Source organism: Numida meleagris, chromosome 7, assembly GCF_002078875.1.
Source record: "Numida meleagris isolate 19003 breed g44 Domestic line chromosome 7, NumMel1.0, whole genome shotgun sequence".
Classification (NCBI taxonomy): Eukaryota; Metazoa; Chordata; class Aves; order Galliformes; family Numididae; genus Numida; species Numida meleagris.
This window is the reverse complement of record NC_034415.1, coordinates 20,017,079-20,044,709: the sequence shown is the minus strand read 5'-3', so window position 1 is coordinate 20,044,709 and position 27,631 is coordinate 20,017,079. Positions and strand designations below refer to the sequence as shown.

Here is a 27,631-nt window from a genome sequence, read left to right as displayed (position 1 = left end):
ACTGGGCAAGGCAGAGATCACCCTTTCTTTGCCTGGATGCTGCATCTCTTTCTCCTCCCATTAAATCTGCAGCTTCTGGGGTCAGCATGAAGCCATGGAAGTTCCTACTGTCACCCTGAGCTCTGGCACTTTCAAAAGAAATGGCTTAAGTCGTGATGACATAACTGACAGCCTTGCTAATACAAAGCAATTTCTCTTTAAAGCTGTCGTATCCAGTAAAGTGTTCAGTACATGTGATATTCTGGCTCTTGAGCGGAAGAGCAGATTTATATAAGCTGTGGCTTGCCTGGAAGCTGGGGCGGGAAGCAGCTTTCCTGCGATATCTACAAGTTTCAAATGGATTTCATTTCCCCTTTTTAGTTTGCTGCATTTCAGGTCAACAAGCAAACTTTAAGTCCTGGTCTCACAATGTGAGAGCAGCCTTTGGCTGGGAGAACCCGTGCTACAGAAAAAGGAAGCCACCACCATACCACACTAGAAAGCCAAACATGCAAAGCACCATAATGCCTGGAGCTGCTGCCTGGAGCTCCCAACAGCCATCAGCCCTGCTTGAGGAAGCACTCCTGGTGCTACATGCCCCACTGCCTTTCCCCTCTTTGTGAGCTACTCATCTAGGGGAGCACTGGTTACCCCAAGGTGGTAGCTGAAGGAGCTGTTGGGAAACACCTACCATCCTCATCAGTGCGCACGTGCACGGGGATGCTCTCCGGTCCTGGGCCCACATCGGTGTGAGCCCTTACCCACACCTTGTACTCGGTCCATTTCTCCAGGTCCTTGATCTCCCAGCTGGAGTGCTCCCGTCCAATGCCATCCACCACATGCTTGGTGCTGTCATCTCCTTCCACTGCCTGGTACGCAATGGAGTACTGGGTGATGACCCCATTGCGGCTCTGGGCAGGCGGTGGCACCCAACTTACCCGGATGGTAGTGGAGCTGGTGCTTACACACTCGACTTCTTGGGGTGGGGCGGAAGGGGCTGGGGATAAATAAATGAAGGAAGTGGGGAGATGAAGGGAAATGAATGGAAGGACAAACCAAAATGCACAGGGAACTTTTACCCAGCCAACAGAGCACTGGACATATGTGTGGAAATGCAGCCAGGAGGTTCCTGGACAACCACCTGCCTTTCTCTCAGATCATCAGAGATGACACTAGGGGCAATTTGGATTTGAAAACCTGACGAGCAGCACGGAGACAGAAGTACTCTTCTGCATCAGAGAACACCTCCTCCCCATGCCGTTCCGGACACTGACTTCACCAAACACAACAAGTGACAACAAAGGAAGAGAGAGAGACTGGTAAGGAGAATGAAGATGTTTTCAGTGAAGATCCAAAGCAGATGGAAACTAGAAGAGGTAGGAAGCTACAGAAGGCAAGAATGGCAGAAGGACAAGCTCACACACCAGACTGCATGAAAGCCTGCTCTAGACAAGTGAAGGAAACAACAGAGGGCAGGGAAAGCAGGTGACTGAGGATGGCTGGAGAGCGTCCAGGCAGCGTTTGAAATCCCAGCCATCAGTGGTGAGCAGCACCTTGCCCCAGATGGGAGCCAGGCACCATGCAGAAACAGGATACCATGGCCGTGTGCTTTGTGTTGTACCTCAGGCTGAGTGCTCCATGCCTGCCACACTGGTCACCTGCCGCAGCAGCTTGCTGGTCTGTGCAGACGCATAAGGGAAGGTAGGCAGGTCCTGTCCCCTCACAGGTGAAAAGCCACCTGCACTTTGAGGTGACTTCTGAGCCCCAGCAGCACTAACTGATCTCAGTGGGAGGAACAGGAAATGGGCAGTGGGTGCATCTTGGTCCTCCCCACTGCTGGTGGTAAGAAAGGGACTAGGAAAGGAGGTAACAACCGACAGTGGTGGCCATGTTGCAACAGGACAGTAGTTCTGTGCTTGGATGTTTCTCACCAGGGCAGAATCCTGGAGAATGGAGGGAGCCCATCTGGCTGGAGAAGGGATAAGAGAGATCGGTGCACCCCTGGGTGCTTGCACAGGAAACGAGCCGTAAGTAGAGAGCATGACACCACCACCAAAAAGCGTGCACAATCACTGTAAGCCTGTGAAGCTGTCTGGCCAAGCAATGAGGGAGTACAAGGCATCTCTACTTTGCCATGGTGGGTGAAAGGCTGCTTCCAATTATTCACTACACCCAGATAACCATATATGCAAGAAGAGATGCTGGTGCTCCTCCCCATGCTGAAGTCCTCAAAGCCACCCATGCACCAGAGCTTGCCTCCTGGGGACACAGGGACAACCTGCCTGCTCATGGGCCAATACAACCTGTGTCACCCCACACAGCAGTGGGCCTCAGATAACTAGAACACCCAATGACTGAACCTAGACCATGCCGGGCACAGGATGGCAGCGAATGAAGATCTGGGAAAGCTAGGGACAGCAGGACATCTCACTGCCACTGGTGACCTCTGCTCGTTGGGAACAAGGCTTGCTTGAGGCAGCTGCAGGCTGCACATAACCCTCAGTGTCCATTTTTGTGCTCAGGGAGCAGGACGTATCCCTGGTGCTTGGGAAGAGGAACACTGGAGGGAGAGCAGACAGCAAAGAGATGGTGCCTGGGAAGAGCTGGGCTGCTGCTACGGGCTGCACTGGAAGAAAGAGAAACCACAGCAATGCGTGGAAGCAAGCAACCGCCTCCATGACAGAGGCAGAGCGGGAATGGCCCTGCCATCTGGTGTACTAGAAGGGAGTAGGGGTAGAATGTGAATCCTCACACACTTTTGGTTAATTGAGCAGAGAAGCTGCAAGAGAGCAGGAAGATACAGTCCTGAAGCAACAGCAAGAGTGAATTCAGGGAAAGTGTAAGATAGACACAGAGCCTGCTGGCATCCCTCAGAGGGGTAGCTGAGACATAAGGAGCTTGGCAAGCCTATGCCACTGTTTGCACTGAGGCAAAGCCTTTTGCTGCAGGCTTGCTCTGGCTTTGGGCCTCCACAGCATCCTTCAGGATGCAACAGTGAGCTCCTTCTCCAAAGGCAGTTCTGGCTGGCAGCGTGGGCAGGTCAAATGTTGGCTGTTGACTGGGTAAGAGTCACACACATGATGTACAAGGCACGAACTCAGATAAACACTTAAAGAAAGCAAAATAAAACTTGGTAACACAAGCAGGATCAACTTAAACTGCACAAGGAATGAAAGCGTCCAACCCAGGGTCAGGGAAGAGCAGACTGGGCAGCCAGCACGCACCCACATACACACTATGCATACAGCTGCTTTCTCCCAGCTGCTCCAACCGGCCTCCCCCGCTGGCCCACAGCAGCTCCGTGCGCCCACCCAGCCCACCTACTCCTCACACTAGGGAACAGGCAGCCTCAAGATCCACCTTCATATTTCAAGTGGGAACAGCATTTTAATGGTGAGGCCTGACGGGCACAGAGCTGACGCTCCTCTCCCACATCGTGCAACTTGCCTGAGGCGCTGCAGGCTCCTGGAAAACTCCCCCCGTGTTCTCAACCCCTCAGAGAAGCACTGTTTGTACTTTTTGCAGGGGCCCAGCAGCTAAGCAAGCAGCTGAGCAGGAAAGATAGCCCAGGAGGCAGCTGTCTGCTCAGGGTCTGGGGTCTGAGCTGTGCTGCTGGAAGGGTGTGGAGGGGCTCTGCAGCCCTCTAGCTTTCCATGACAAGCTTCCTTGCCATTCCTAAGCAGGAATGCCATGAGAAAAGCCCAGCAGCAACAATACAGACACCCTTCTACAGCCCATTAGTGACTCATTAGCAATGATGCACCTCCTGCGTTACCCGTGACTGGCTTGTCAGGGCCAAGAATAGAGCCTGAAGACACGCTCTTTGGCTGCTCCTGCAGTTCGTGTCCCACCTGAAAATGTCATCCTCAGAGATCTAACAGCCTTTCTCAGGGCAACCAGATGGAAGAATGCAGGAAGGAGGCCAGTTTGTAGCTGGGAGCAACAGTCTTTCTAGATTAGTAAGTTTTAAGTCCATAGGGGACCAGTGCAAACCATGTAACACAAGGTGTTGTTAAGTGCAGACCAAAGAATCCCTGCCTAGAAGTTGTGTGCTGTGCACATGACTTTTGAAAGACCTATTTGACTTTGAGACCCTCAGTATGTAAAAATCCACTTTGCCTTGGGAATGCTCAGCCAGTGGTCTGTGAGCCCCACTGAGGAGATCAGCAGTAACAGCCAAACAGCTTTCTTTTAAGAATAAAGAGTGGCATCAGAAATCTTCTCAAGTAGGAGCCTGTAAGCCATGACCCACTCACTGTTTGGATAAACTGAAGAACTCTTACGTTCATCAATGTAAGGAGGGTTTCACTGGTAAAACCAAATTATTCCTGTGGGTTTTGGCTAAATCTTTCCCAGCCTGACCCCATCTCTTTTACAGAACAGATGAAGAAGCAGTTAGCTACTGCTCCACTTGCCAGTGAGGTGACAACCTCCAAAAGAGTCCACTGTGAGATCCCTTGTGAGCAGACAGCATGCAGAGTAGACCATGGGAAGATGTCTGCTTTGAGGAGTTCACAAAGGAAAGGCTTCTCTTACTTGGACTGTTGTGAGGCTGAAGGACTCATTTACACACAGAGCTGTCTCCCATTAAGTGTGTTCAAGGATAAAAGCATCCACTGATGAAATTAAGTGGCACAAGAGTTGCTTTAGCCTTTGCCTATCAATACAAAAGCTATCTGAAATAGGTGCACAAATCCCCATACTCAGAACTCGTTCTCAGTGTTTAAGTAGCTATAACTACTTGATCTGAACTGCTCTCCTTTTTCATACCTGTCTATCTTGCAGCACTGAGACACCGTTAGCTCACTTAAGGGGGTGGAGGAATCCTTGCAACTGATATATTAATGATGTCCAGTTTCCCTCAAAGAGAAGGTCGTTCCAATAGTGAGCAGAGCTGCTCTTCCCTGCCTGAGCTCCCTTTCTAATGGCTGTCTCAGGCTCACTGCTGCTGTGCATGCCGGCACCCTCCCTGCAGGGAAGGCTGTCTGCCTTTGCCAACTGCTCACCCCACATGGCTAGCAAATCCCAGACAGACGGTGAAAACGGAAATGTCTTTTTTCCCCTTTTTAATGCTCTTTGCATAATGGCAAGCCCAAAAATCGTTAGTGAAAACGAGCTTATCGCAGGGCCCTTTGATAGCCCTAATCTGCTTATGCGCTGCACTTTGAGCTGCCAATCAGAGCAATGCGAACTCCGGCTCTGTGATCACATGGGGCAGAGAGAGGATGAAAGTGATATTGCCTGGGTCACTTCATTATCTAGCCTCCCTATTAACTCTGCTGCAGCTTGTTTTGGTTTCCCCTAGTGCTGCAGTCCCAGAAGCAGCAGCCTGACTTGCTCACACAAACCAGGCAGACAGCCACCTTCCCAAACAAAGTCCTCCAGCTGCCTGACAGCCACAGGCACATCTGGCCTCAAAGGATTGCCTCACCTTGCTATCAAGTGTATGGACCATGGAAGGAGTCCTGCAGAAGCAAGGCAGCTGGAATGGGGAGTGAAGGGGTGAAAACCTATGGTCTGGAGACAGTCACATTTAGAGCCAGCCAAACACCTGTATGCTGCCTGTCCAGACAGCTTGCCTGCATGGGAGTAAATTCATAGAGATGCACAAACCCACTCAAATCAATCTCTCCAAAGCAATTTCCCAGTCTGCTTCACTCCTCCATCAGTTTTTATGAATCTACCCTTAGGGAAAGACAGCATGATCAAAGGGACACAAAGGAAGAACTTACCACTTGGGTGCACCCCCTCTGCCAAAGAGCCCTGATCCAAAACTTCAGCTGACTTTCCCCATTACACCCTTTAGCAAACTGCATGTCAGTATCCCTGCAGTCACAAAAGGGCAGAGGCACCGAGCTGCTCCATGCCCAGGTGATGGGAACTGGACTGCTTTTACTTTGTCTTCAGTACTGCAGTGTGAGACACTTACTGGATTGGGCAGTTCTGGCTTCCACAGTTGGGGTGTAGACTCCTACCCCCAGCTCAGAGTGGGCACCCAGCCGGAACTTGTACAGAGTGTCTGGTTTGAGACCTTCCACAGCATATGAGGAGGTTGGGTCAAACTCCACCTTTTGCTGGAAAATGAAGGGAAAACACAGATTATTTGGTGTAGGTGGAGACGAGATAAAGGCTGATGCTCAGCTTCAACACCAAGGAGACCAGCAGCCCCGTCACCCATCCTGGCCCCCAGAAGTCACAGGCATGCTACCAAACCTGTTGCAGTCCTGCAGGATTCCAAAGCATTGAGCTTTCTGCGTGATATACAAGGACTCTGCAGGGAAGCAGATCTCTCCAACAGCTTGGCTACACTGCTTAGAGTCTAGACTGCACTCAGTGCATGACCGCTTTGTGGGAATGCTGTCTCTAACTACAGAGTTCAGACAGGGGGCACAGGACACTGGAATTTGTTTCTTTCCAACACATGGTGTCTGCCTGTGAAACAGAAGGAAGCTCTCATCCATGAGCATTCAGGACCTCAATGAACCTCAACAGCGCTGACAAAAGGCTGGTTTTGCTGACACTTCACCTGGTGGGCAGTATTTCTTGTAGCTCTCATGCCACTATAAATCCAAGAGAGTGGGAGAGGACCACAGGACACTGTGATACTGCCATGGAGCAACTCTCACTGTGTTGCCCTGATGCCAGTGCTAATTTTGATATATGCAGAGCTGGACAGAAAATGTGGAAATGCTCTCTAAGCCACCCTCAATCTGCTCCTGAGATGCTCTGGAGCATCCAGGAGCTACAGACAGATTTTGAAGGCCATTTCAGATCCACCTGGATGTCCCACTGGCCCACATAAGCATTTAAAGACACCAACAGTACAGATACATCAGGGAGGGTGCCAGTGCATTCTGGAGCTTCTCCAGTCCCAAGCTACTACTAGCTGCTTTGCTGAGGATCAACATGCACTGCTGAGGCCACTTACACAGGAGCCAGACAGAGGCTGCTGGACCCTACCATATGCCCATGGGGAAGAATAATGAAGAAATATGGTGATTCAACAGTCCCATTGTCACCTCAGCTCGAGCTGCTGAATTGTGATGTTTGGTCCTAAGTGCTGCAGAAGCAGAGACAGGATTCTCACCTGAACACCATCCTCTCCTTCCCAGTACAGCAGCTCATATTTGGTAATGCGTTCCTGAGAGGCGGGCAGCCACGTCAGCAGGATGCGGGTATCAGACTCTGCCTCTGCCTGGAAGTCAGCTGGCTGGGCAGGAACTGAGGACAAAACACACGGTTAGTGACAGGGAGCAAATGCAGAGAAAGAAGCTGCATTGCTTTACAGAGTCTGTGTTTCACTTTGGGAGGATTCTCTCTCACTCCTTCTGAACTCCCCTTCTTCCTTCTGCTCACTACTTGGAATATCCTGGCCAACAAGCAAGCACCTCTGGAACCCAGGCAGGTAACAATGGGACTTCTGCTTACTGCAAGCCCCTGACTCTGCAACTCAGCTCCTTACTTCCACATGTGTACTTACATCCCAGTACAGTGACACAGGTGCCAACATATACATCCAAGGCCTCGTGTCACACTTTTAGCCATCGCATTCCAGACAAAAGAATGGGCTGATTACTTGCACAGGGATTGATACCAGCTCTCCAGGACCATCTGATAGCTCGGGGACAGGGATGATACTGTGACAAGCTACCATTTGAGCATCAACTGCAGTGATGCCTGGTGCAGATCAGACACACAGCCAAGCTGCATACCACTGGGGTGGGCACAGGGCTGCGGTACCCCACGCCATACGTACCCCCTTGCTGCGTTTTGACCTGGATGATGTCCGAGGGGGGCCCGTCGCCCACTGAAGTGAAGGCCAGGACACGGATGCTGTATGTGGTCCCTGTGATGAGGCTCCCCACGGTGGTGAGATGGCTGTCGTCAGTGTTGTGCTTCTGCCACATGCTCAAAGGCAGATGCGAGTCGGTGGTGTAGTAAACGCGGTACCCTCGGATCTGCCCATTTGGCTCCTCTGGCTGCTCCCACTGGACCAGCATGGTGCTGGCACTCAGCATCCGCGCCTGGACTTTGAGGGGGGGACTTGAAGGAGCTTGCTCTCCCGTCCGGGCTTCGACCAGCTCGCTGGGCGGACCCCTGCCAATGTTATTGACTGCAATGACCCGGAACTCATACTCTGAGAAGGGGCTGAGCCCACCTATGCTATAGCGAGTTGTTGCCACACCGTCCACCTCCTGGAACTGACCCTCCGAGGATTTGGGCTTGTACTGGATGACGTAATATGAAATGGGTTCGGAGTTGCCCGAATCCCAGGTGAGGGTCACGCTGGTAGCTGTCGTTTCAGTCACTAATGGCTCCGCTGGAGGTTTTGGCAGCGCTGCAATTGGAAGGCAGAGAGGTGTGATTTAAATAATTTAGTCAGCTCAAACCCTGCAATGTGCATGGGGATAAAAATGGAGCTGCCACCTCCCATTAACATTCTTCTTTAAAAGGCAGAAATCATTTCATACTCTAGAACATGCATTTTTATATTACCATATATTGCTTGAAGTGGTTCTTAATGGAAGGATAAACAGAGCAATCATGTTATTAGACGTGCTTGACGCACTTACCAGCAGCAGGCTAAATAAAGGTAATTCAACGGGGATGCAGGAATGTTTCTGTCATGGGGGTTCAGCTGGCAGTGGGAAGGTGCTTGCTGGGTTGGGCTGGGCTGGCCCCAGAAACCAGGTTTACAGCTGATTTACAATGAGATACTGTAAAGCAATCAGAGCACTGCAAGGAATCTGGAGCCATGCTGCTTCCCCAGAGACAGGATCCTAGGCCATAGGGAGTTCGTGGACAGTGCTGGTAGATGGACTGATGGGGAATGCCTTGCAAGTATTACGGTACATGCAGGAGAGATACAGCCAGAGAAATCATCAACTTTCACATCCACTATTTGACTGGGTGGTGTGTCAAACTGCAACCAGACAACAAACTGTTACACAAGAACTCTGTGACACTGACATCTCTGGAGTGTTAATGAGAACGCAGCTACTGCAAGCAAACATTTCCAGATTTGCCATTTTACCAAAAGAACAAAGAAAGAGAGGGTGGGTGAGAGAGATTTGCAGAGTACACAAATACTTTAAGACAATGAGTGAATTAAAGTCTACAGTAAGTTTAAACCTCCTACGATCCACTCTAGTTAAAGTCATTAGTGACTTGTAATGCAGCTGTGCACAAGGTGGAACTAGAAAAAATGCTCAGCTCAAATGAAGATTCCCAGGTACTTCATTCTCTGGCAGAACCATCAGGTTTCCAGGTTCTGGGTGGCTCAGCAGAGGGGGACAGGCTCTTTAGCACAGGAGCATGCCTGTCCTGAGTGCTGGGGATGGATGCCATTTCTGGTGCTACTGCAACCCAAGCACTGAGAAAATCAGTAAGGGCTGAGCTAGCATGGGAGGCAGGGATGTGCAACCCGCAAAAGGACACCACATCATTACCCATGGACGGTAGATGTATCTCACCCAATATTACAGCCTGAAGCAAGACACTTCCTACAGCACCAAGAAATTGGCAGCCTAACTCAGGTTTTGGAGAGCCATGAGAGTGGCTCTTGCCAGCTCTTGGGTGTGCAGCCTTGCATGTCTGGTGCCTTGGATGCACTCATTGAAATCAGTGCTGCGTCATCTTGCTTCTCCCACGTGCCCTGCAAATGTCTACTTCCCAAAAAGCACAGGAGAAGCAACACTGGGTGAAGGAGCTGGAGACAAAGGGAGCAAGCTGTCCAGAGTGAAGGTACAGATCAAGATAGAAAAATCAGGAGGAAGACAAGGGGTTAAAGCTGCTAAGCAGAGCCTTCTCAGGAACAAAGGGGTAAATACTGGGAACCATCAGTGCAGTGAAGCAGCCCCCACCAAGTAGTGGGCACTGTGAGTGAAGGGAGCAGTGTGTGGCTGAGGTTAAAAGCATCCTCTGACCAGCACCACAGGAAAGAGAATTTGCTGTTCATCATCAGGTCAGAGGGGGCTAAGTTTCAATTTTGTGATTTGTTCAAGCAGGGACTCAGTGTCAAAGGTGGCTACAGTGCAGGAGGGGGCCTGGGAGACCAGACGGACTCAAAGGATGACACATCTGTAGACATCCAAGCTACGTATCAGCTGCAAGGAGGAGAGAGATAGTGTGAATCTGTTTGGCCCTGGATGGGAAAGACAGGACACGTACTTCAGCCTCCCTATAGGGAGCTGTCTGGGCAGGCTGCCCTGTCCCCAGTGGTCAGCATTCATCAGTACTGTTCTGTGTGAAACAGCAGCGGGAAGCAAGTCTTAAGGACTGCAACAAGAAAGAGAGGGAAACAAGCAGAGCAGTAAGGGCAGAAAGAAAATTGACAGAGAAAGAAAATTGCTCACTCTGGGAAGGCCCACAGGCAGGTCACACTGGTGGGGCTGACCTCCTTGTCCTGCCCTTACTGCAACAGGGAAAGGAAACATTTGTGCAAACGGCTCTCTGGATGCAGACTTCTACAGTCACCTGCACCGAGCAATTCCTGCAGCTGCAGGCATGAGCCAGAAACCACTGGGATGAGCACAGCCCCAGCGAGGTTCCCTTGTGAGATAGCAGGACACAGTGTGGCACAAGCCACACATAGGAAGAGAAGATATGGCCTCCAAAGGCCAAATATTATACTGTCTGCAGAAAAAAAACAAAGTTGTGGGTTTGGGAACTTCCCTTGCAAGGTGGAAAAGTCATAAGAGACTGCAGTCAGTTGGCTGCGCCCAAAAACACTCTGGGGAAGGTCTACGTCTTTGAAACCCAAGCACAAGGAATAACTCTACCTTTGACAGTGATCTGGGCCGTTGCTTCGATCATGCCGAGGGAAGAGATGGCCACACAGGTGTAGTTGGCAGACTGCATGATGTTGTTCAGCTCCAGCACGTTCCTGCCGACGGGCATCTCATCCTCTTTAGTCAGCTCCTCCACACCAGCCATCCACTTCACGTAGGGCATCGGGGCACCTACTGCCACGCACGTGAGGTTCACGCTCCCTCCAGGCATCACCTCGTGGTTGCTCGGAGGGATTGAGAATCGAGGAGCAACACGCCGCACTGAAACAAGGAGGAGACAGCTAGTAGGGCACGGAACCAGCAGAGAGCACTCAGTTGCACTGCAGGGGTATACAAGGGGGACTCAAGTTTTGCCTGTCTATCCCTCAGGACAGATAAAACCGAGTGCAAAAGCTGCTTTGTCAAATTGTGCATGCTTTGCTCTCCTTCCTCAGCCACTGGTGTCTTATTAGAACTCATTATGGGATGGCTCAGTCCATTCTCTCCACACATAGCATTCTTAAATCATATTGCTAACGTGAAACATTCCTCCATTTAAATTACATCCCTCTAATTAGAGAGCAAGCACAAATGCCAGTCACACACTCTCTCTGCGCAGGACCCACCGAAGCTCTGCAGAATGGCATTACCTGCTCCATTTATTAGCTCTAGAGTAAACCAGCCTGTCCCCTAAACCCCGCAGGGTTTGGGCAGGGGCAGCAGAAGGGCTTCTTTTTGAATTAGCACATGCATGCTGCTAAATAAAATATAATTCCTTTCAAAATGTAACTCAGGTTCTACCTTGGCTCAGAAAAAACAGTCGGCAGAGCTGCATGACATTGTCAGGGTCTGAACAGATCACCTTCCTGGGCAGGAGAGAACTAATCCTGACAGATGTGAGTTCATATCCATTTTGACAGAAGGGAGCTGGGCTGGCAGAACCATCCCAACCTTCGTGGCAGTGCTTTGGGAGATGTATTCCTCCTTATTTCACTACACAGCTTCTCTTCATATCAATCCCTTGCTAGGTATTTCATTGGTATTTCATTCAAGACTTATTTGTAAGCAACTCTCAGCTACAATAAAGCTCTAAAGCTGCCTGCCATATGCATTCCTGTCAGGAAAATGACACTGAGAAATGAGGCCCCTTCTTCAGGGTTAGTGTTATGGGGCCATTTAAGCAAAGGTAGAGAAACAACTGCACTCGGTAAATCTTTTGTCTCCTCTGGGCAAGCTCATTTTAGACCGTAGTTAAAAAAGGGAAACTGCTCCAACGTGTCCTGCCCAGCAGCCCTGCTCTGCTCTGCTCTAGCCTCCTCCTCCAAACAGTGGCCCTGAGGGAGGGCTGCTGCCTGCTGGGCTGGCTCCGGAGGGGCCTTTCTCTGCTGTTCTGCTCCTCCAGTGGGGCTGGCCGAACGCGCCAAGCACTGGGGGAAGGCAGACGTGGGGCAGGCAATGCACCGCTGGCCCCAGGGGCTCAGCTCTGCTGGCTCGGGCCCGTCATTTCTCTGCAGATGGGGAGGCCGCTGCCAGCCCGGCGAGCCGCGGAGGAGGCTGTGCCACTTGCCGAGCTGACTGCCCCCAAATCTAACCTCGCTAGCGCTCCCTTTGATGATTCATCCCCAAACCAACAGGCTTGCAGAAATAGACTGAAGACAAAACACCCCACGCTAGTATGTACAACAGCGCTAAAACTTCGTGATAAATTAGACAATGCTGTCAACATTGTGTGTGTACTACACATCGTCTCGGTGACAAAACAGGGCTCATTAGCTCCTTCCCAGCCACGGGAAGGATACTTGCTTTTCTTTTTGGATTTTTTTTAATGTCTAAATCCAAAGTCTTGCTGGTTGTTTCTTTTAATCAATTATTAAATCTGAAATCAATGGCTACATGAGTGATCGCCAGTGAGGCGTTACCTGACTGATGGGGCAGCGCTCCCCAAACAAGACAGAACTGAAAGCGTACTCAGGCGCTACCCAGTCATGAGAATACAGAGTTAACCTGATGGACATGGCAATGGTTCAACATGATGGCGTGTATTTCCAACCAAAGCATCCCAGCACCGTTCATTAAGAGTCCGCTCTCATTTTCCAAAGAACATGGTGTCGAATTATTTCAGCTGTTCAAATTTCATCCCCATCCAAGGACCACAACCACCCCCCCGTGCTGTATGAACACACACAAAAAAGAGCAAACTTTGAGGACAAAGCCAGAGGTGCGCACAGGGCGCTCATGCACATGCACCAGGCAAGCAGACGCTGGAGGCCACAGCAGTCAGAGAGAAAGCGGCGCTACGGATGTGCAGGGACAGTGCACAGTAACTCAAGTGCAGAGGTCGGAGGACTGGAGGCCATGCAGGAAGGTTGGATGCCAGTTTACACCAGCAGGTTTTGTCTCCCAACCCTGTGAGACCAGGGGCAGCACACCCCACATGGGCTCTCAAAACCCTCCTGGGGACACGCTGAGCCCCGTCAGTGCTGTGTCCTCCTGCACTGGCAGGAGCGTGTCCAAAGGAAGGGACGGGCTCTGCTGGCCTCTCATCCTCACAGGGGGATACATGGCAGCTCCTCATCCCAGCCAGCGCAGAGGGAGAGGGGAGATGCTGTCAGTTAGCAATAGTGAGAGCTGGCAGAGCTCACACAGCAGCTTGCAGAGCACCGTTAACACATTCCTCTGGCTCAAGCCAGTGCTTTAAGTCTCTTGCTTTTCTCGCACAAGAGTCTGGTAATAATTTAAATTAGTATAACCCCTCAAACGGCGGCATTCTTCAGAATTTCTGTCCAATTTACAAGTCAAATCTATGGGCAAGTAAAGCCCACGGTGCCACCTTAAATGCTGCTGAAAATTTTGCTAATCTTCATTTATTGCAGCAATGAAATTTCCCTTTTAATTAAAATTTTCTTGACAAGAATTTACAATTTTATTTTTATTTTTTCATCTTCTTTTTGGATCAAGATCTGAGGATGAGGTTCGGAGGCTTTGCAAGAACAGTAGAGGGAAAATTACAGTGAATATTAAAACAATTTGAATGGACAATAGCATAACTCAGAGGTTTGGTTAAACCAGCAGACTGTCAAAAATGTGATTCATTGTCATTCACCCCAAGAACAGGCGGCGTGAGGGCTCTGTGCTGCCGCGCTGTGCAGACAGTGCTCCCAGGAAAGCAAAGTGGAACCCCAAGCAGTGAGCAGTGCTGTACAACCTGAGCCCGTGCCTGGATCCCAGAGGGCAGGGAGGAAGGACGGCGCGGAGATGGGGTCCTGCTCGCTGGGGGCAATGCAGAGGGGATGGAGGGCAGCAAACAACACATGGGCCACAAAGGTTGAGACTGAGAAACGTTAATAATTCAGCATGCATTAACATGCACACTCCTTGCCTTGAGAGCAAAGAGCACCAATCGATTGCCCGGCTCCTTTCACCATGGGAGCGGCTGCTTCCTAAGATCTCAGGTTCCCTCTGAGGGTGACGTTACCCCCCTAAGGAGCGAGGAACCCCCTCCCTGCTGCTGTCTGCAAGGAGCAGGGGCTCTGAGCTCTGGACACGAGTGCTCAAGGCTCTCAGGCTGGTGCTGTCAGCTCCTCTGGCATGCTGAGACACTGCTGGCACACAGCAAGGAAACGCAGCAGCAACAGGAAGGCATGCCCATGCTTCTGAAACAGCACCATGCTGCTAGGGAAGGGGAAACTGAGCTGCTTCTCCCTGCTGGCTGTCTTGGCCACGGTGGAGCTGAGCAAATGACAAAGCTAACGCCCCTGACTCCAGCTTGCAGAGTTGCAGGGCACTGCCTGCCCTGATGTTCCATTCTTTCTGCTCCTCCTCTGCCTCAAGGAGAAGCCACCTGAGATCTGCTCTAAAAGAGGGATGGGCAAGGAGAATGCATCCTGAGGAGGATGCACAGGGCATGGCGCTCTCAGTGCAGCCGCACTTCCGCCTTGCCCCAGACTCGCTCTCTCCTCAGCACCTCCTCCTCCAAGTTGGGAAGGAGTGAATTTAAGAGATATCCTCAACCATGATCATAAGTCTCCACGGTTTACTCATCTGTAGACACCTTTCATCTCTCCCTAGTGCCATCATTTTAAGGAAGGACTTCAAATGGAAAGGCGGTTGTTGGTGTCTCACAATCTATTGACAGAATCAACAGCAGGAGAGGAAAAATTGGAACCAGAAAAAATGCATTTACAGTCTAATCTTGTGCTCAAACAATGCTGTACTATTTATGCTCCCAATGCATCCTTGAGTGCTGACATTTTATAGACAATTTCCAAAACAGGGCCTTGCCATTTTTGGATTATATTTCAGCTATAACTTTTAGGTCTAATTATTTGCGCTGACAACCACATATAAAAGAGGATATATCATTACAGTGGTGCAGCACTGGAGACACATCAGCATTCAGCATACTGACATACTAATAGCAAAGTAAGGGAGAGCAAGATTGTGGAGCTATGCAATTTGCATTCACTCTCCAAAATTTCTCTGATGAAAATAACACAACATTAAGGAGGAGAATAAGAGAAAGGATCCACTGTATCAAGATAAAATAACTCGTTAATAAATAACCTTGCAGCACTCACAGAACAATAATTAAATGCATGGGTGAGCAGTACACAGTTTTAAGTAAAGCTGAAAAAACGTAAGATGTAATTATCAGCACCAAACAAATTATAAGTACGGCAAATCCCATTGGAATATTTAGAAACTAATTTCTGGCTTCACATCAAATATTTGTGTACCTGGCTATTTTTGGTGGGGTGGGAAGGAGGGGTCGACACAAAGAATGGGAAATTACCTGCTCCTGCTGGCTTATATCCATTCTCAGCTGCCTCCCCTCCACTAAAGTATGCGGCCAAACCGCTCAGTGCCCTGTCAGAGGTTTGTTCTCCAGAGGTGCCTGAACCACCACAGTGGTGCTCCAAATGCACTGATATCTGGGAGGCTTTAGGCTTTGGCTTTGATTTCTTCTCTTTTCCTCCTTGCTCTCATTTTCCATCGTTGTCTTGGGCCCAGGTGATTTTATCTTCTGTGAAATCTATTTTTAGTTGGTAAACAAGGACCCTATGTCTCCGTACAATCTAAATGAGAGCATGTTCCAGGCAGAGCAAAGGCAGCGTAGTGGAACAACTGCTATGACAACTTGTTAAAACTTGTTCCAGCGATGATTATCAGATCAACTCACGCAGCTGCCTGATGGCACATGCATGGGGAGCTGGGGGCTCCCACCGTGCCACCCAGGAGCAGCCCCGGGATGCACGGCCATCTGAGCATCCCTCTCCTCTAGCACGTGTGGATGGACCTGCACAGCACCTCAGTGAGGGAGGTATCTCTTGAGCTCCTCTGCATGTCTCCCTGGGCCATCCGAGAATGGCTGAGGACACTCCTGAGCTCCCTGCTCTCCTGCCAGCAAAAGCAAGACCCAACCCCGGGGACGAGAAGAGAGGAAACACTGCCCCGGCACCACTCACACAAAGGGCCCTTGGCCATCATGGAGAACTGGCAACCGCCAGTGTGGGGACAGCAGGAGGGCAGCTGGAGAAGCAGGTCCTTCTCCAGCTGAGACCAAAATCAAGTTTCGCTCCCCCTGAAAAAGTCAAAACTGCTAAAGCCACAGGAGGAACTGAGGGACCTGCTCCCCCTAGCAGCTTGTCGAGGGCTGGAGCTACTCTGAGCCAGCTTCCAAAGTCTGCTCTTGAACTCCGGCCAGAAAGCAGCAGCAGTTTAGAGGTATTAGATGGGCATCTAGCAGAGGTACTGGGTTAGAGAGGGACCCCACATACAGCAGCATGCACTTACTCCCACCCTACCTTTGAAAAAAAATCATCCTGCCTGGTATTTGCATGGAAAATGTATTCTGTGCATTTTAAATGTCAAGCAACAAAGACATGCAAGCAACATATCAATGCCATCACCAGAGTCACAGCAAACAGTAAGCAGATTTCATCAGGCACACTGTGACCGTGCCTGGAAGGGAGCCAGAGTCTGCAGGGCCCCCTCCCCTTTTGGGGATGGCTCTCCTCTCCCTACTGGAAAAGTCCCATCTGACGTGGCGTACTGTAGTTGGATAAGAAGTGAAAAGGACCAACCTTCTCGCTGATCTGAGAGATGAAAGTTTGTTTTGTTTGATGGCAGAGTGCGATGAAGATGAGGAGGGAATAAAAAAAGACAAGGAAAAACACAGAGAGTAAAAACAGGCCAAGCTTCATCTGTCCGCACACCACTGAAACGACAAGACAAGACTACAGAGGTCAGCCACGACTTCCCACCGTGCACACAGGCCGCTCCGTGTCGGGGACAGGAGCGAGCCACTCTCGCACCGCTCTGGCCCGGAGCAGGGCCGACCCCTGTGCCCCCCTGCCGGCCCCGGGCGGAGGGACCCACGCGTACTCACGTGGAGGGAGCTTCGGGGCGGCCCCGCGCTGGGCCAGGTGCTGGAAGCACAGACACGTGCAAAACACACACAGCAAAGGACTCCAGCCATCACACGGACGGACACGCTCCCACGCACCCACTCCGGCTATAAAGACGATGGCAAAGGCACTTTAAACCCATTGACCACACTCTAGGAAAAGCATATACACGTCGATCCGAATTTTATCAAGTGTGAAAGAAAAGCTCCAAGTGGTGGATGGAAAATCTTCTACCATGAAGACCTGCTCCCGCTCTCCAAACAAAGAGCTACACGTAGCAGAGAGATATTAGGCAAGTGACAGGCACGCGCAGGCTCGGCTGGGCTCATTTTCGGGAGAGCCTTATTGGTACCCTTTGCTGCGAGTGAGAGACAGACAAGAAATCACAAGGACAGAGACACCCAGAAAGAATTGAGCAGGTCCCAGTTTTTGTTCCTGCGGGAGAGACAGTAGAAGGTTAGTTGCATTTTACTCATTGACTAAGGAGATCTTATTTCTTTAGCAGGAGTGACCTCACTCCAACTACGGATCTATGGCGTATCAGCTGTAATTGAACCCTCGCTGAGAGAATACAGAAGTGGATTTGATAGTTAAAGACTGCTTATGAGTCACATTTCTGATGGGGGAAGGAGGAGGTGGGGGGAGGAATTTGCTTTCCAGCAGAAACGCTGCAAATTAGAGAACAGCATGTGGCATCATACAGTGCACAGGACAGTCAGCCATTTCCTGCGATTAGAGGACAAGATTTTAACCAATGCTGACACGCCACAGACCAGGCAACAAACCGCCAATAACAGCTACAAGCGTGGCCTGTGAAGTGCAGCGGAGCTTGGAAGAGAACGGCGGAACAGTTGTTTTGATTGCTTCAAACCATGGGGACCAACCTGCTGCGCCCACCGGGACCGCGTAACCGAAGGGCGAGAGGCCGGCCGAGGGCAGGAGCCTGGGGAATGATGCTCCAGCAGCCCCGGAACAGGCGGCCCCACGCAGAAGGGCGCCCATGCCATGGGTGCTGCTGCCACGGGGAGCCCGGCAGGATGCTCTGCTCACCGCATCGCGGCTCCGGCTTGCCCAGCATGTTGACACTTGAGATTAGAGTTGGAAAGGCGAGGAGACACACGTGAAACATGCTAATTCAAACAGATTGCTTTCCGGTCTGTCAAACTGGAACGGGTTTGGGGCCTGCTATTCATCACTAATTGCCAGATTATCTCTTAATCTCTAATTATATTTGCGGCTTATGGGGAATAAAAGCCTGTAACAGGGCATTTTGGAGCAGCTGTAAGGAGAGAGGAAACACCTGGGCAGAAAGTTCTCGCTCCATTCCCTTCACTTCATGCTTAAACAGCTGCTGCTTTATCTCAGATGAACCTGATAAATGGTAAATTGAAAGTTTCGTCTCCTTACAGATCCCATTCACATTCTGCCTTATCTCCAGTTCTCCATCCATGTCACTCCTAAGCTAAGAGGCATGTTTTACCAACAGGCTGTTGGTTTTTTTGTTGGCGGTGTTGATGTCTTTTCCTTTCTTCCTTTCCCCCCAAAACAATGGGCTCTGAGCAGCGACAACACGTGGCACCTGCCCCTCAAGCGGGCACGGTGGGGGGTTAAGGCTGGGGCTGCCCCCCGGCCCACCCTGCTTACTGCCCTGTTCTCACAAACCTGGGCTGCCCGGCTCCATCACCCAAGCACGCGGGGCTGCGTGCGAGACAAAGCAAGCAATGGCACAACAGAAGTGCCAGCAGAGGATAGCCAGCCCCAGAAGGTGAAAGCAGCACAGCAGCAAGGAGCGAGGCTGTGTCGGAGACGTGTCTGCCAGTCCTGACTGTCAGATGGCTCCAGCGCTCTGCAGACAGAAATCCCCACGCTGACTGCCTTTGGCTTTCACTGGGCTGCAGACATGCTCATCTTCTGCAGCAGCAGCAATACTCTAACCACAGCTGCTCGTTGCAGAAAGAATGAGCTTGGGCTTATGGGAAGCTTTGCTTTGTGAATTCTCGGGCATCAGCTCCCTGAAACAAGGCAGGGGCTGTGGCCAGGATGTGAACGCACAAGTCAGAGTTTAGATTGCTAGCCCAAACAAAGGAACGTATTTCTAAAGCTTTTACGAGGGGGAAACTAATACTTTCCTGAAAGCAACAAGAAAGTTCATTATCCCAATTGGCTCTGCAATTCTGCTGGGAACTGCCAGCATCTGCCCTGTGCTGAAATCCCTCTGGTGCTATGCAAGATGCTAATATAAAGGCAAACCCAGCCACTCCGGAATCCAAAAGACACAGAGGTGAACAAAACCTCAGAGGGGGATGAACCTGTTCCTGCTTATCGCTAAAAGCTCATCTTGTGTCTCAAGGACTCCACATAAATCAAATTTTATTTTTTACAGCTTTTAGAGGTATAGAGGAACAAAAGGACAGATTGTCTTTTTTTACGCCAGATTACAGGAGAATAAGACAACCTCCCATTACACACAATAACAATGTGCTCCTGCCACAGTGATGAGTATATTCCATTCCGGAGACAGACAGGATATTCAGGTCGCCCAAACATCCCTTGCCATTCAGAGCGCACACACATGCACCACGAATTCAATTAAGAGCAGAAAATCTCAGAGCACCAGAGATGGATTTCCTAAACCCTCTGTGCAAGTGGATATGAAAGGGGAGGGGGTGGACATTGAGTCGGCACAGACACGCAGACCTAATTGTTCCACGGATGTCTATGCAGGCCATGCAGGGAGGAGGGGGAAACAGGTTTCCAAATCCATTTCTGTAATGTGCTGTCAGGCACCGAGCCACCAGCCAGTCTTGTTCTGTTTTCCATAAAGGTCACTTTACAAATAATTAGGCTTGAGCCTGGCATTTCACTGTTAACTACCAAAAGACTTTGCAAAGAATAAAGATGCCTCTGCCCAAAGTGCAGCTGCTATGACTCTGATCAGAACAGTAGCTTCAGTGAGGAGCAACGTCCGGGGACAGAAGAGTTAAGAATACTGAGATCCCATAAAGAGGAGCGCGCTTTCCTCACTGAGGGGTCACTGCTCTGTGTCGCATCGCTCTGTCGTAGCATCACCCTGTGGTCAGGGCTGCACAGAGGGGGCACACGGAGATCACAGCCCTTCAGACCCAGGGCCCTTCCCAGCCACACGCCAATAGCTGAGGGGTGCTTGCTCCGTGACCTCTAGTGCAGACTGGTTTGCCTTCTGATGGTGCAGGGCAGAGGCTGTCCAGAGCAGCAGTCCGGGCGATCTGGGTGAACTCAGCCTGTCACCAGTGTCCCTCCGCTGGTCCTGCTCCTCACTGCTGGCTGCTGGGCCCTGGAGTTCCAGCAGTGCCCCTCACTGCTCGGGGACTGTCACCCATCTGACCTGATGAGAGGCGGCTTAACGGAGCGCTGCCTGGAGAGCTGAGCTGGGAACAAACGTGCTCTGTTATCCAGCCACTTCTCAGACATCTCCAGCTCTGCTCTGACCACCGTTCTCAGCTTTCATTCCTCTGGCAATACCCTCAAGCTTTGACTGCCGTTGCTATTTTAGCTGTTTTGATATTACATAAGCACAAAATGTCCTCTCTGAAGGCTCCAAGTCTTGTTGCTCCAGGCCGGTGTCAGTCATTCAGAATTATTATTATTTACACAAGGTCCCCTCTGCAGCAAGTGTCGCACAGCTGCAAGTGGCCATCTCGGCGAGCTCCCGGTGCAAAACCCTGCGGAGGGCACAGAACCGCTGCTGGGGACGGAGCTGCAGCCCTTGTTTCACGTTGGGTGATGGCTTCTCAGTGAAAACTGGAGAATCAAACTTCAGGCTCCAACACGTTTCCCTGCTGCCACATGAAATACCAGCCTGGCCCTTCAAAAGGCTGATTGAGGAAGCACAGATTTTTGCAGTAAAACCATTTCTATTTACTGCAATCTCATATACTGCTTTGTGATCTGGGGGCAGAGGAGACACTTCAGTTTTAAATTGTCTTTTCTTTACAAGCAGCTGTGCAGCTGCCTTGGAGGCTGAAAAGCAGCACCTAGAAGTGAAAACTGGGCAGCAGCTTTCTTGTTTAAGTATGTGGTTGTTACTCCTGGAAGGACTATTCTAATAGCATGGATACTGCTCCCTGCTGTATGCAAGGTTGGGGAACACAGCTTGCAAACCCCACAGTGTTTTGTAAGGTTTTTCTTACACACAGTCCTCCAGCTCATCTCCTTCATTGAACAAACAATAATGCCACAGAAAGAGAAAGTGAAGGGCAGAAAAAAACCTTTCATACAGGGAAAGAGATCCACAGAGGCCACTGCCTTCACAGGCATGTCACAGGGCCAGACCTTAAGCTGAAAATGCTCCTCTTTGTGTAGATGTCCCTGAAGCTGTAGGCAAATGAAGAGTGAAATGTATTCAGAAAAACCCAATGGCCCACGTGAATCCATGGCATTATTCTTTACTCCCAGCGAGCACAATGAGATGACACTATCTTTTCTCCACGCTAGGCCCACTCTCCCTTCTACGCTTAAATCAATTTCTTGTATGTCTTGAATCAACTTCTAGGATTTTTGCTGCTAAATTAGACAGTAAGCTCTGTGGATTAGAGGAATCATATCTTCCATATGTTTCTATTCCCTTCTCTTCTCCTCGCAGCACCATCAGGTCCCAAATCTAATCACTGTTACGAGATACTGCGGTACACATAGCCATGGACCACCACTGGATTAGAGCTCCTTTGTAGTGGGAACAACATTCATGGCAAGCATGCTTGTGCTGGCAGGGCAGGCTGGGAACACGTCACTGCCCTTCCACATAGCCACCACAGCCTGGCATGCTCTCTGTCCTTGGCTTTCGCTCTGTTCTTGCTCCTCCAATGTTTCCTGCTACCCTGCGTGCATGGGGCTGCAGAGCAGCAGCAGGAAGGAGCCCGCTCCCAGCGCTGCTCCCCAGCCCCGTCCCCACTCTGCAGCAGCAGCAGATAGACCTGTCAGTCCAGAAACAGGCAGCTTCTGAGGGTTGCTTTCCAGCACACTTAGTAAGATGAAAATAATAGCTTCAAGGAAAATGCATCCATTTTCCTTTACAAATCCCTGGTGTGGAAATGTTTTAACTTTTAATGAAGTCCATCTGTGCAGAAGTGCTGGCTCTGAAGGATTCACAGAGATGAGGCGCTGGTGTACCCGGCTCCTTCCTCCTCCTGTTCTTTCATTGATACAGGAAGCCCAGAGCAGCGCCTGGATGCTCCTTCTACGCCACCAGAATCTTCCTTTGTTAGTGTGAAAAGTATGATAAAGATGCTAATGTGCTTTCTAGCTCAGCACACCCACAAAGGATTACCTGGGAGGCTCGGAAAGGGGAGGACACGATCAAAAACACAAACCCCAAGAGTCAAAGAGACAAACAAACATTTGAACTATTAAAAAAAAACAAGAGGCTGCAAAGGAGAGCAGGTACAAGCGCTCCTGAGAATTACAGAGGGTGGAAATTGGCGCTGCTGCTCAGACACTGCAGAGCAGCACGCTCAGCCGTGCTTTCCCAGAAAGTGGCCAACTTCCTGGGTATTCGCCACAATGAGGTCAATCATTACGAAACCACCACGCAGTGGTGGTGCAGCAGACACACTTAATTTCCGCTGTAATCTAGCATTAATTAATATCTTCTCTAGTAAAGATGCAGGCACTTCCTAAGGGTTCTACAGGAAGTCACTGGTCCTTCTAATGACAACGCTGTAGGACAATCACAAGAGAAAAAGACACCAAGGATTCTTTATGCTACACTCCAGTTGTGAGAAAGTAAGGTATTTCCATTTTCTCCTTCCTTGTTAAGGAAATAAAATACTCTCTTGGCTTGACTAACTTTTTGCAGTCATTAGCTATCAGAGCGACAATAGGTGTTTTTTTGTACAACATTAGCTATCATAAACTGCAAGCACAAGATGTAAGCATAAATACTACCCAGGCCCTAGCACTCACAGAATTTCATGTGATAGTAATTTATGGGGTATCCTGTCTTAAATATACAGCGGAGCTTTATCAGGATCTCACAGGCTAGAGACTGACATTGTAAAGATTATGTGCAATAAAAAAGCTTGTTCCAGAAATTTATGTGTAAGAAAATGGTGGTTAACAGCAAGGCATATGTCTAAGAACACGCTTTCTTCAGTGAACGTCAGGATCCTCTCCCACGTGCCAAGCACCCAAGGCCCGTGCCCGGCCCAAGCAGGACAGGTGAACCTTGCTGAGCAGGGAGCAGGTGTAAAATTCTGTACGTCCCTCAGACTCACAGGAGTCACTTGCTAAATAAAGAGCATTCATTAGTAAGAAATCAGAACACTGTAAGAGGAGTTTTTTCTATCCCTTGAAGTTGCCGTGCCTTATTTCACCTCTTTAGGAAACAGAGCACTGAGAGTCTGAGCATGTCACAGGAAGCAAACCATCCCCAAATGGATGCTGCAGCAGACCGCTGGGTATCCACATAGACCTATGCAACAACAGCAACCTGGCAGACAGGATCCTTTCCCTCAGAGTGCAAAGGGACAATCCGGAATGAGTTTTAACACAGCTTGCCTAAAAAACGAACTTGGAAGAATACAGGGAGTTTAAAATCATCCGCAATTACATTGTGAGAGTGAAATGAATGATTCCACCGCACAGACACAGCTTCCTCTTCTGAATATGTTTAACTGGATACTTCAGTCTTCCAAAGACTCCCAGAATCCAAATTAGGCTGCAAAATAGAAAAGCAGTCCCCCAGAACGAGCAAAGACGACAATGCCGGAAGCCACCCCTAGAAGCAAACACACATCATGTGAAGACTTGATCATGCTCGTGTCCTCTTCCCATATTAACCAATGCACAGATTGTATTTTCTTTCTTCAAAACAGAGAAAGGAAGAAATGAAGATGAGATTTTATTATTAGACAGTTGACTTACTATGTGAAAACAAAATCTGTTTCCGACTTCCTAGCAAATAATGGTTGCACCCACACAAGAACCTTCTTTCTCTTCTTGGGAAAATCCATAACCACATTTCCCAGGGGTTCCTAACCAGTGGCTCTGGTTATACAGAGCTTTATATGAAGCAGCACTATTTTTTTCTTGCTGAAGTTAACAGACAGGGTAGAGAGGATTTAGCCCTTGCTTTTCTCCGGGCTAACTCAAATACCTTCTGTGTAGAAAAAGAAAACTGGCAAGAGACCATCCTGATGTAAAAGCTAGTTTTCCTGGCATGCTGAAAATATTTTTGAATTGGCAACATAGCATAATGATTAGAAAATCACTTTACATGAATTGCAGCTAATTTCCAGCAAGTTCCCAGTGTGAGCCATTAATACCCAGAGGCTTAATCATTGATGCATATAAGATGGATTAGGACAACTCCAAAAAGCTGTTCAGTTTTTAAAGATATACATTCCAAAGCAGAGGCCTAAATACCAGCTCACCTGCAGCTGGCGCATCAGAGCATGACCGGTTTTATACAACTGCACCAGAGGTTAGTTTATACTTAAGAGGATTAAGCACCCCCCACTCCCAATTAAAACAGCTGTGACACAAAGTTAAGGAGTTCAAGGGAGAAGGAAATTCCAATTCTGCCCATATTTCAGCATTCTACAGAACACTGTGTAAACAGCAAAAACAGATTTCCAGTAAACATGAGTCAAACCCAGCGTGGATGGACAGCACCCTTGAGCTCAATTCTCCACTCTTTCGAGCAAATGGCCACATCACACAATCCACAAAGTGCGATGGTGGCACTAAGAGGGAACACACTCCTCTGTTGAAAGCCCCAGAACTCTTTGGGCAGGAGGAGAGAGACCCCCTTGGGTGGAAGCTGCTCTTACCTCGAACATAGAGGTTTGCCGGGGCAGAATAACGCGTTCCTGCGCTGTTGGTTGCAACACATTCATATTTGCCTTGGTCCGACTCCTCGCTGTTCTCTATTTGCAGAGCTCCTGTGCACAAACAAGATGACACAGACAATTCAGGTTATGGCAAACCTGGTAATTGAACAGACAACCTCAGAAAAGGAATGCCATGCCCCATGCTTTTAAAGTATCTTCCTGGATAAATATATTGTGATGTTGTTCCCTGGACCCACAGAGTACCAGCATATAGCCACAAGGTACCCAGTCTGCTGTTAGAAGCTTGTGAGATTGATTATTGTTATTTTTTTTTAAAGAACAGGGAACCAGCTACTGATGCATTTCCAACCACCCCAACCGCTTGTTTTCATTGCTGCAATAAAAGAAAAAAACATACACATACACACATATTAATTACAGCTTGGTATAGGACTCCCGTCTAATAAGAGGACCTTTAATAAGCCTTTAATCAAAACAGCCAAGCACAAAGCCCACTAACTGTAGCTGTTTGTTTCTTATCTGATGCACACAAAGCCTAGGAAATGCTCAACAAATTGCGACCTCCTTGCAGAAGCTGGCAGAGTCCCATCTCCCCACCCCTCCTCCCAGCCAATATCCCCTTTTGAGAAGAAAACACTTTGCCTTTTGTCAGCTTTCTCTCTGCTGGTGATCTCCTTGTCCTTTCAGATTGGATTATACTTGATATAAAACGATTAGAAACTCAGTTTAAGACATCAGATTGCACACCAACGCAATGCACCCATTTTGCAGCACAGTGCTGGTGTGACAACCACACTCCCTTCATCCTAGCAGCTCCTCCAGCCTTGGGCCAGGAACATTTGCTTAGCCCAGCCTGCAGGTTCCTCGGGACGCGACCTGATCCCATCCCTGAAATGCCAGACCCACAAGGGGCGCATGAAATAATTGCAGTAATTGCTAGAGCGCACACATAGAAGCAACTTACATGGGGAACCCGAGCAGTGACCATGACGGGCGATGACATTTTGCAGATGACTGCAAAACTGGTTGCACCAAATTCCTATAGTGGGGCCCCATACACAGGCCAAAAGATGGAGGTGAAGGGAAGAAAAGAAGCAGGATGCTATGACAGCAAGCTGGCACAGTGGGAGCCCACGGCCAGTGCCCTGCCTGCTTCCCCCAGGCAGTGTGGCAGCAGTTCTTGCAGTGCCTCCAAGTGTTCAGACTCTGCTGGTCAGGATTGCCTGGAAGAAGGGAACTCTGCTCACAAGCCATATACTGAACTAAAAGAGAACATTAACCCCTTTGCTTGTAAGGATTTGAACTCATTTCTGCCTGCCACGGTTCAAAACGACCACTGAGAGCGGCACGGAGAATAGCTGGAGAAATTGCCTTCCCCTTCTCGCTGGTTCAAGCTGCAGAGGTCAAACTCAGTTTTTCATATCATCAGAACAGAAGAAAAACTAATGTGAATCAACCACTGCCACCTACATTATTTAGAAGGATAAATTGAGACTGTAGCATAAGTCTATATGTCATTGGGAAAAATGAACTTCCCTGGGTTCTGCCATATAATAAAAATGATGTACAGAGCCCTCCCTATTGTTGCATTAGTGCTGGAAACGAGGCTTCAGCTAGACAGAGAAAGCCTGTTTGCAGAAGTCTTTCCACCTACTAACAAAAGCAGCTGCCAGCTTTCCCCAGCCCTGGCGCTCTCTGGACACCCACAGCCCAAAGCCTACAGAGCTCTCCTGCTTAATTCGGGGAGAACGGTGAATTTCTACATGCTGCCTGTGAAAAACATCTCCAAGCAGACAGCAGCATGACAGGCGGTGGAGCAGGAGGAAGCTTCCCAGCACTGACAAGATACAGAGAATCAAGAGAATCTAGAAATGGAAAAGACCTATTAGGTTATCTTGTGCATCCCTGGGGGCCAGGGCAGCATTGCTCCCTGTTGTAAGTGTACTTGTGTTCTGTCCAATCCCATTTTAAATGCGCCGAGTGATAGGTCTTTCACCACTTCCTCAAGGAATTCATGCCACAGCCTGGTTATGCTCTCTGTCAGGATGATTTTCCTGGAGCTCACCGCATATTATCCCCCTTCCTAATTTCTACTCATTACTGTGGGCACACATGTGCTGCAGAGTTCATTTTCTGCGCTCGCGTCGGGCTGGGCTGGCAGGAGCTGTATGCTGCAAAACAAACCCGAACTTTAAAAATAAAACGCGGATGTCATCACCCTGACCAACAGGCTCCTCCTGGGCGAGGCTGCAGCTCTCATCCCTGGGCTGAAAGCAGCTTCAGGAGCAGGCGGCAGCGCCTGCCAAGGAAAGAGCAAGACCCCCAGATAACTGCCACGCAGACACACCGTTCGATAGGGCCCTTTCAGCCACTGAACGCACATCACCGGTATTTATATCCTTTAAACATATGCGATCTTGTGATCACCATGCCTCTTAAATGCCAGTTAGTCATCCCATTCTCGATCTCTAGGGACCTCAACAGCAGTGCTGGAGGGAGAAGAGCAAAACATAAAGAGGATGGAGAAAATGAAGACAGAGCGGAGTTACGTGTAATTATTGCCTGTCAGTTCTGCAGCCAGAGCAGGCTGCTTCCTGGAATCATACTGTAAACGTGTAACATATAACTGTCTACAAATGCTCAGGGA

The 27,631-nt window shown here is 49.5% G+C and overlaps 1 protein-coding gene across 6 annotated transcripts in view; it reads right to left on the bottom strand.

The window, feature by feature from the left end:
• Positions 1-27,631, bottom strand: part of PTPRF (protein tyrosine phosphatase, receptor type F) — a 261,161-nt gene that overhangs the window by 52,800 nt on the left and 180,730 nt on the right. For all 6 annotated transcript variants that reach the window (XM_021405410.1, XM_021405412.1, XM_021405414.1 and 3 more), the window contains exons 6-11: positions 24,964-25,074; positions 10,761-11,030; positions 7,736-8,317; positions 7,067-7,200; positions 5,909-6,053; positions 671-976 (exon numbers count right to left, since the gene is read on the bottom strand). In XM_021405410.1, the coding sequence (XP_021261085.1) occupies positions 671-976; positions 5,909-6,053; positions 7,067-7,200; positions 7,736-8,317; positions 10,761-11,030; positions 24,964-25,074 (1,548 nt within the window). The remainder of the gene's footprint in view (positions 1-670; positions 977-5,908; positions 6,054-7,066; positions 7,201-7,735; positions 8,318-10,760; positions 11,031-24,963; positions 25,075-27,631) is intronic.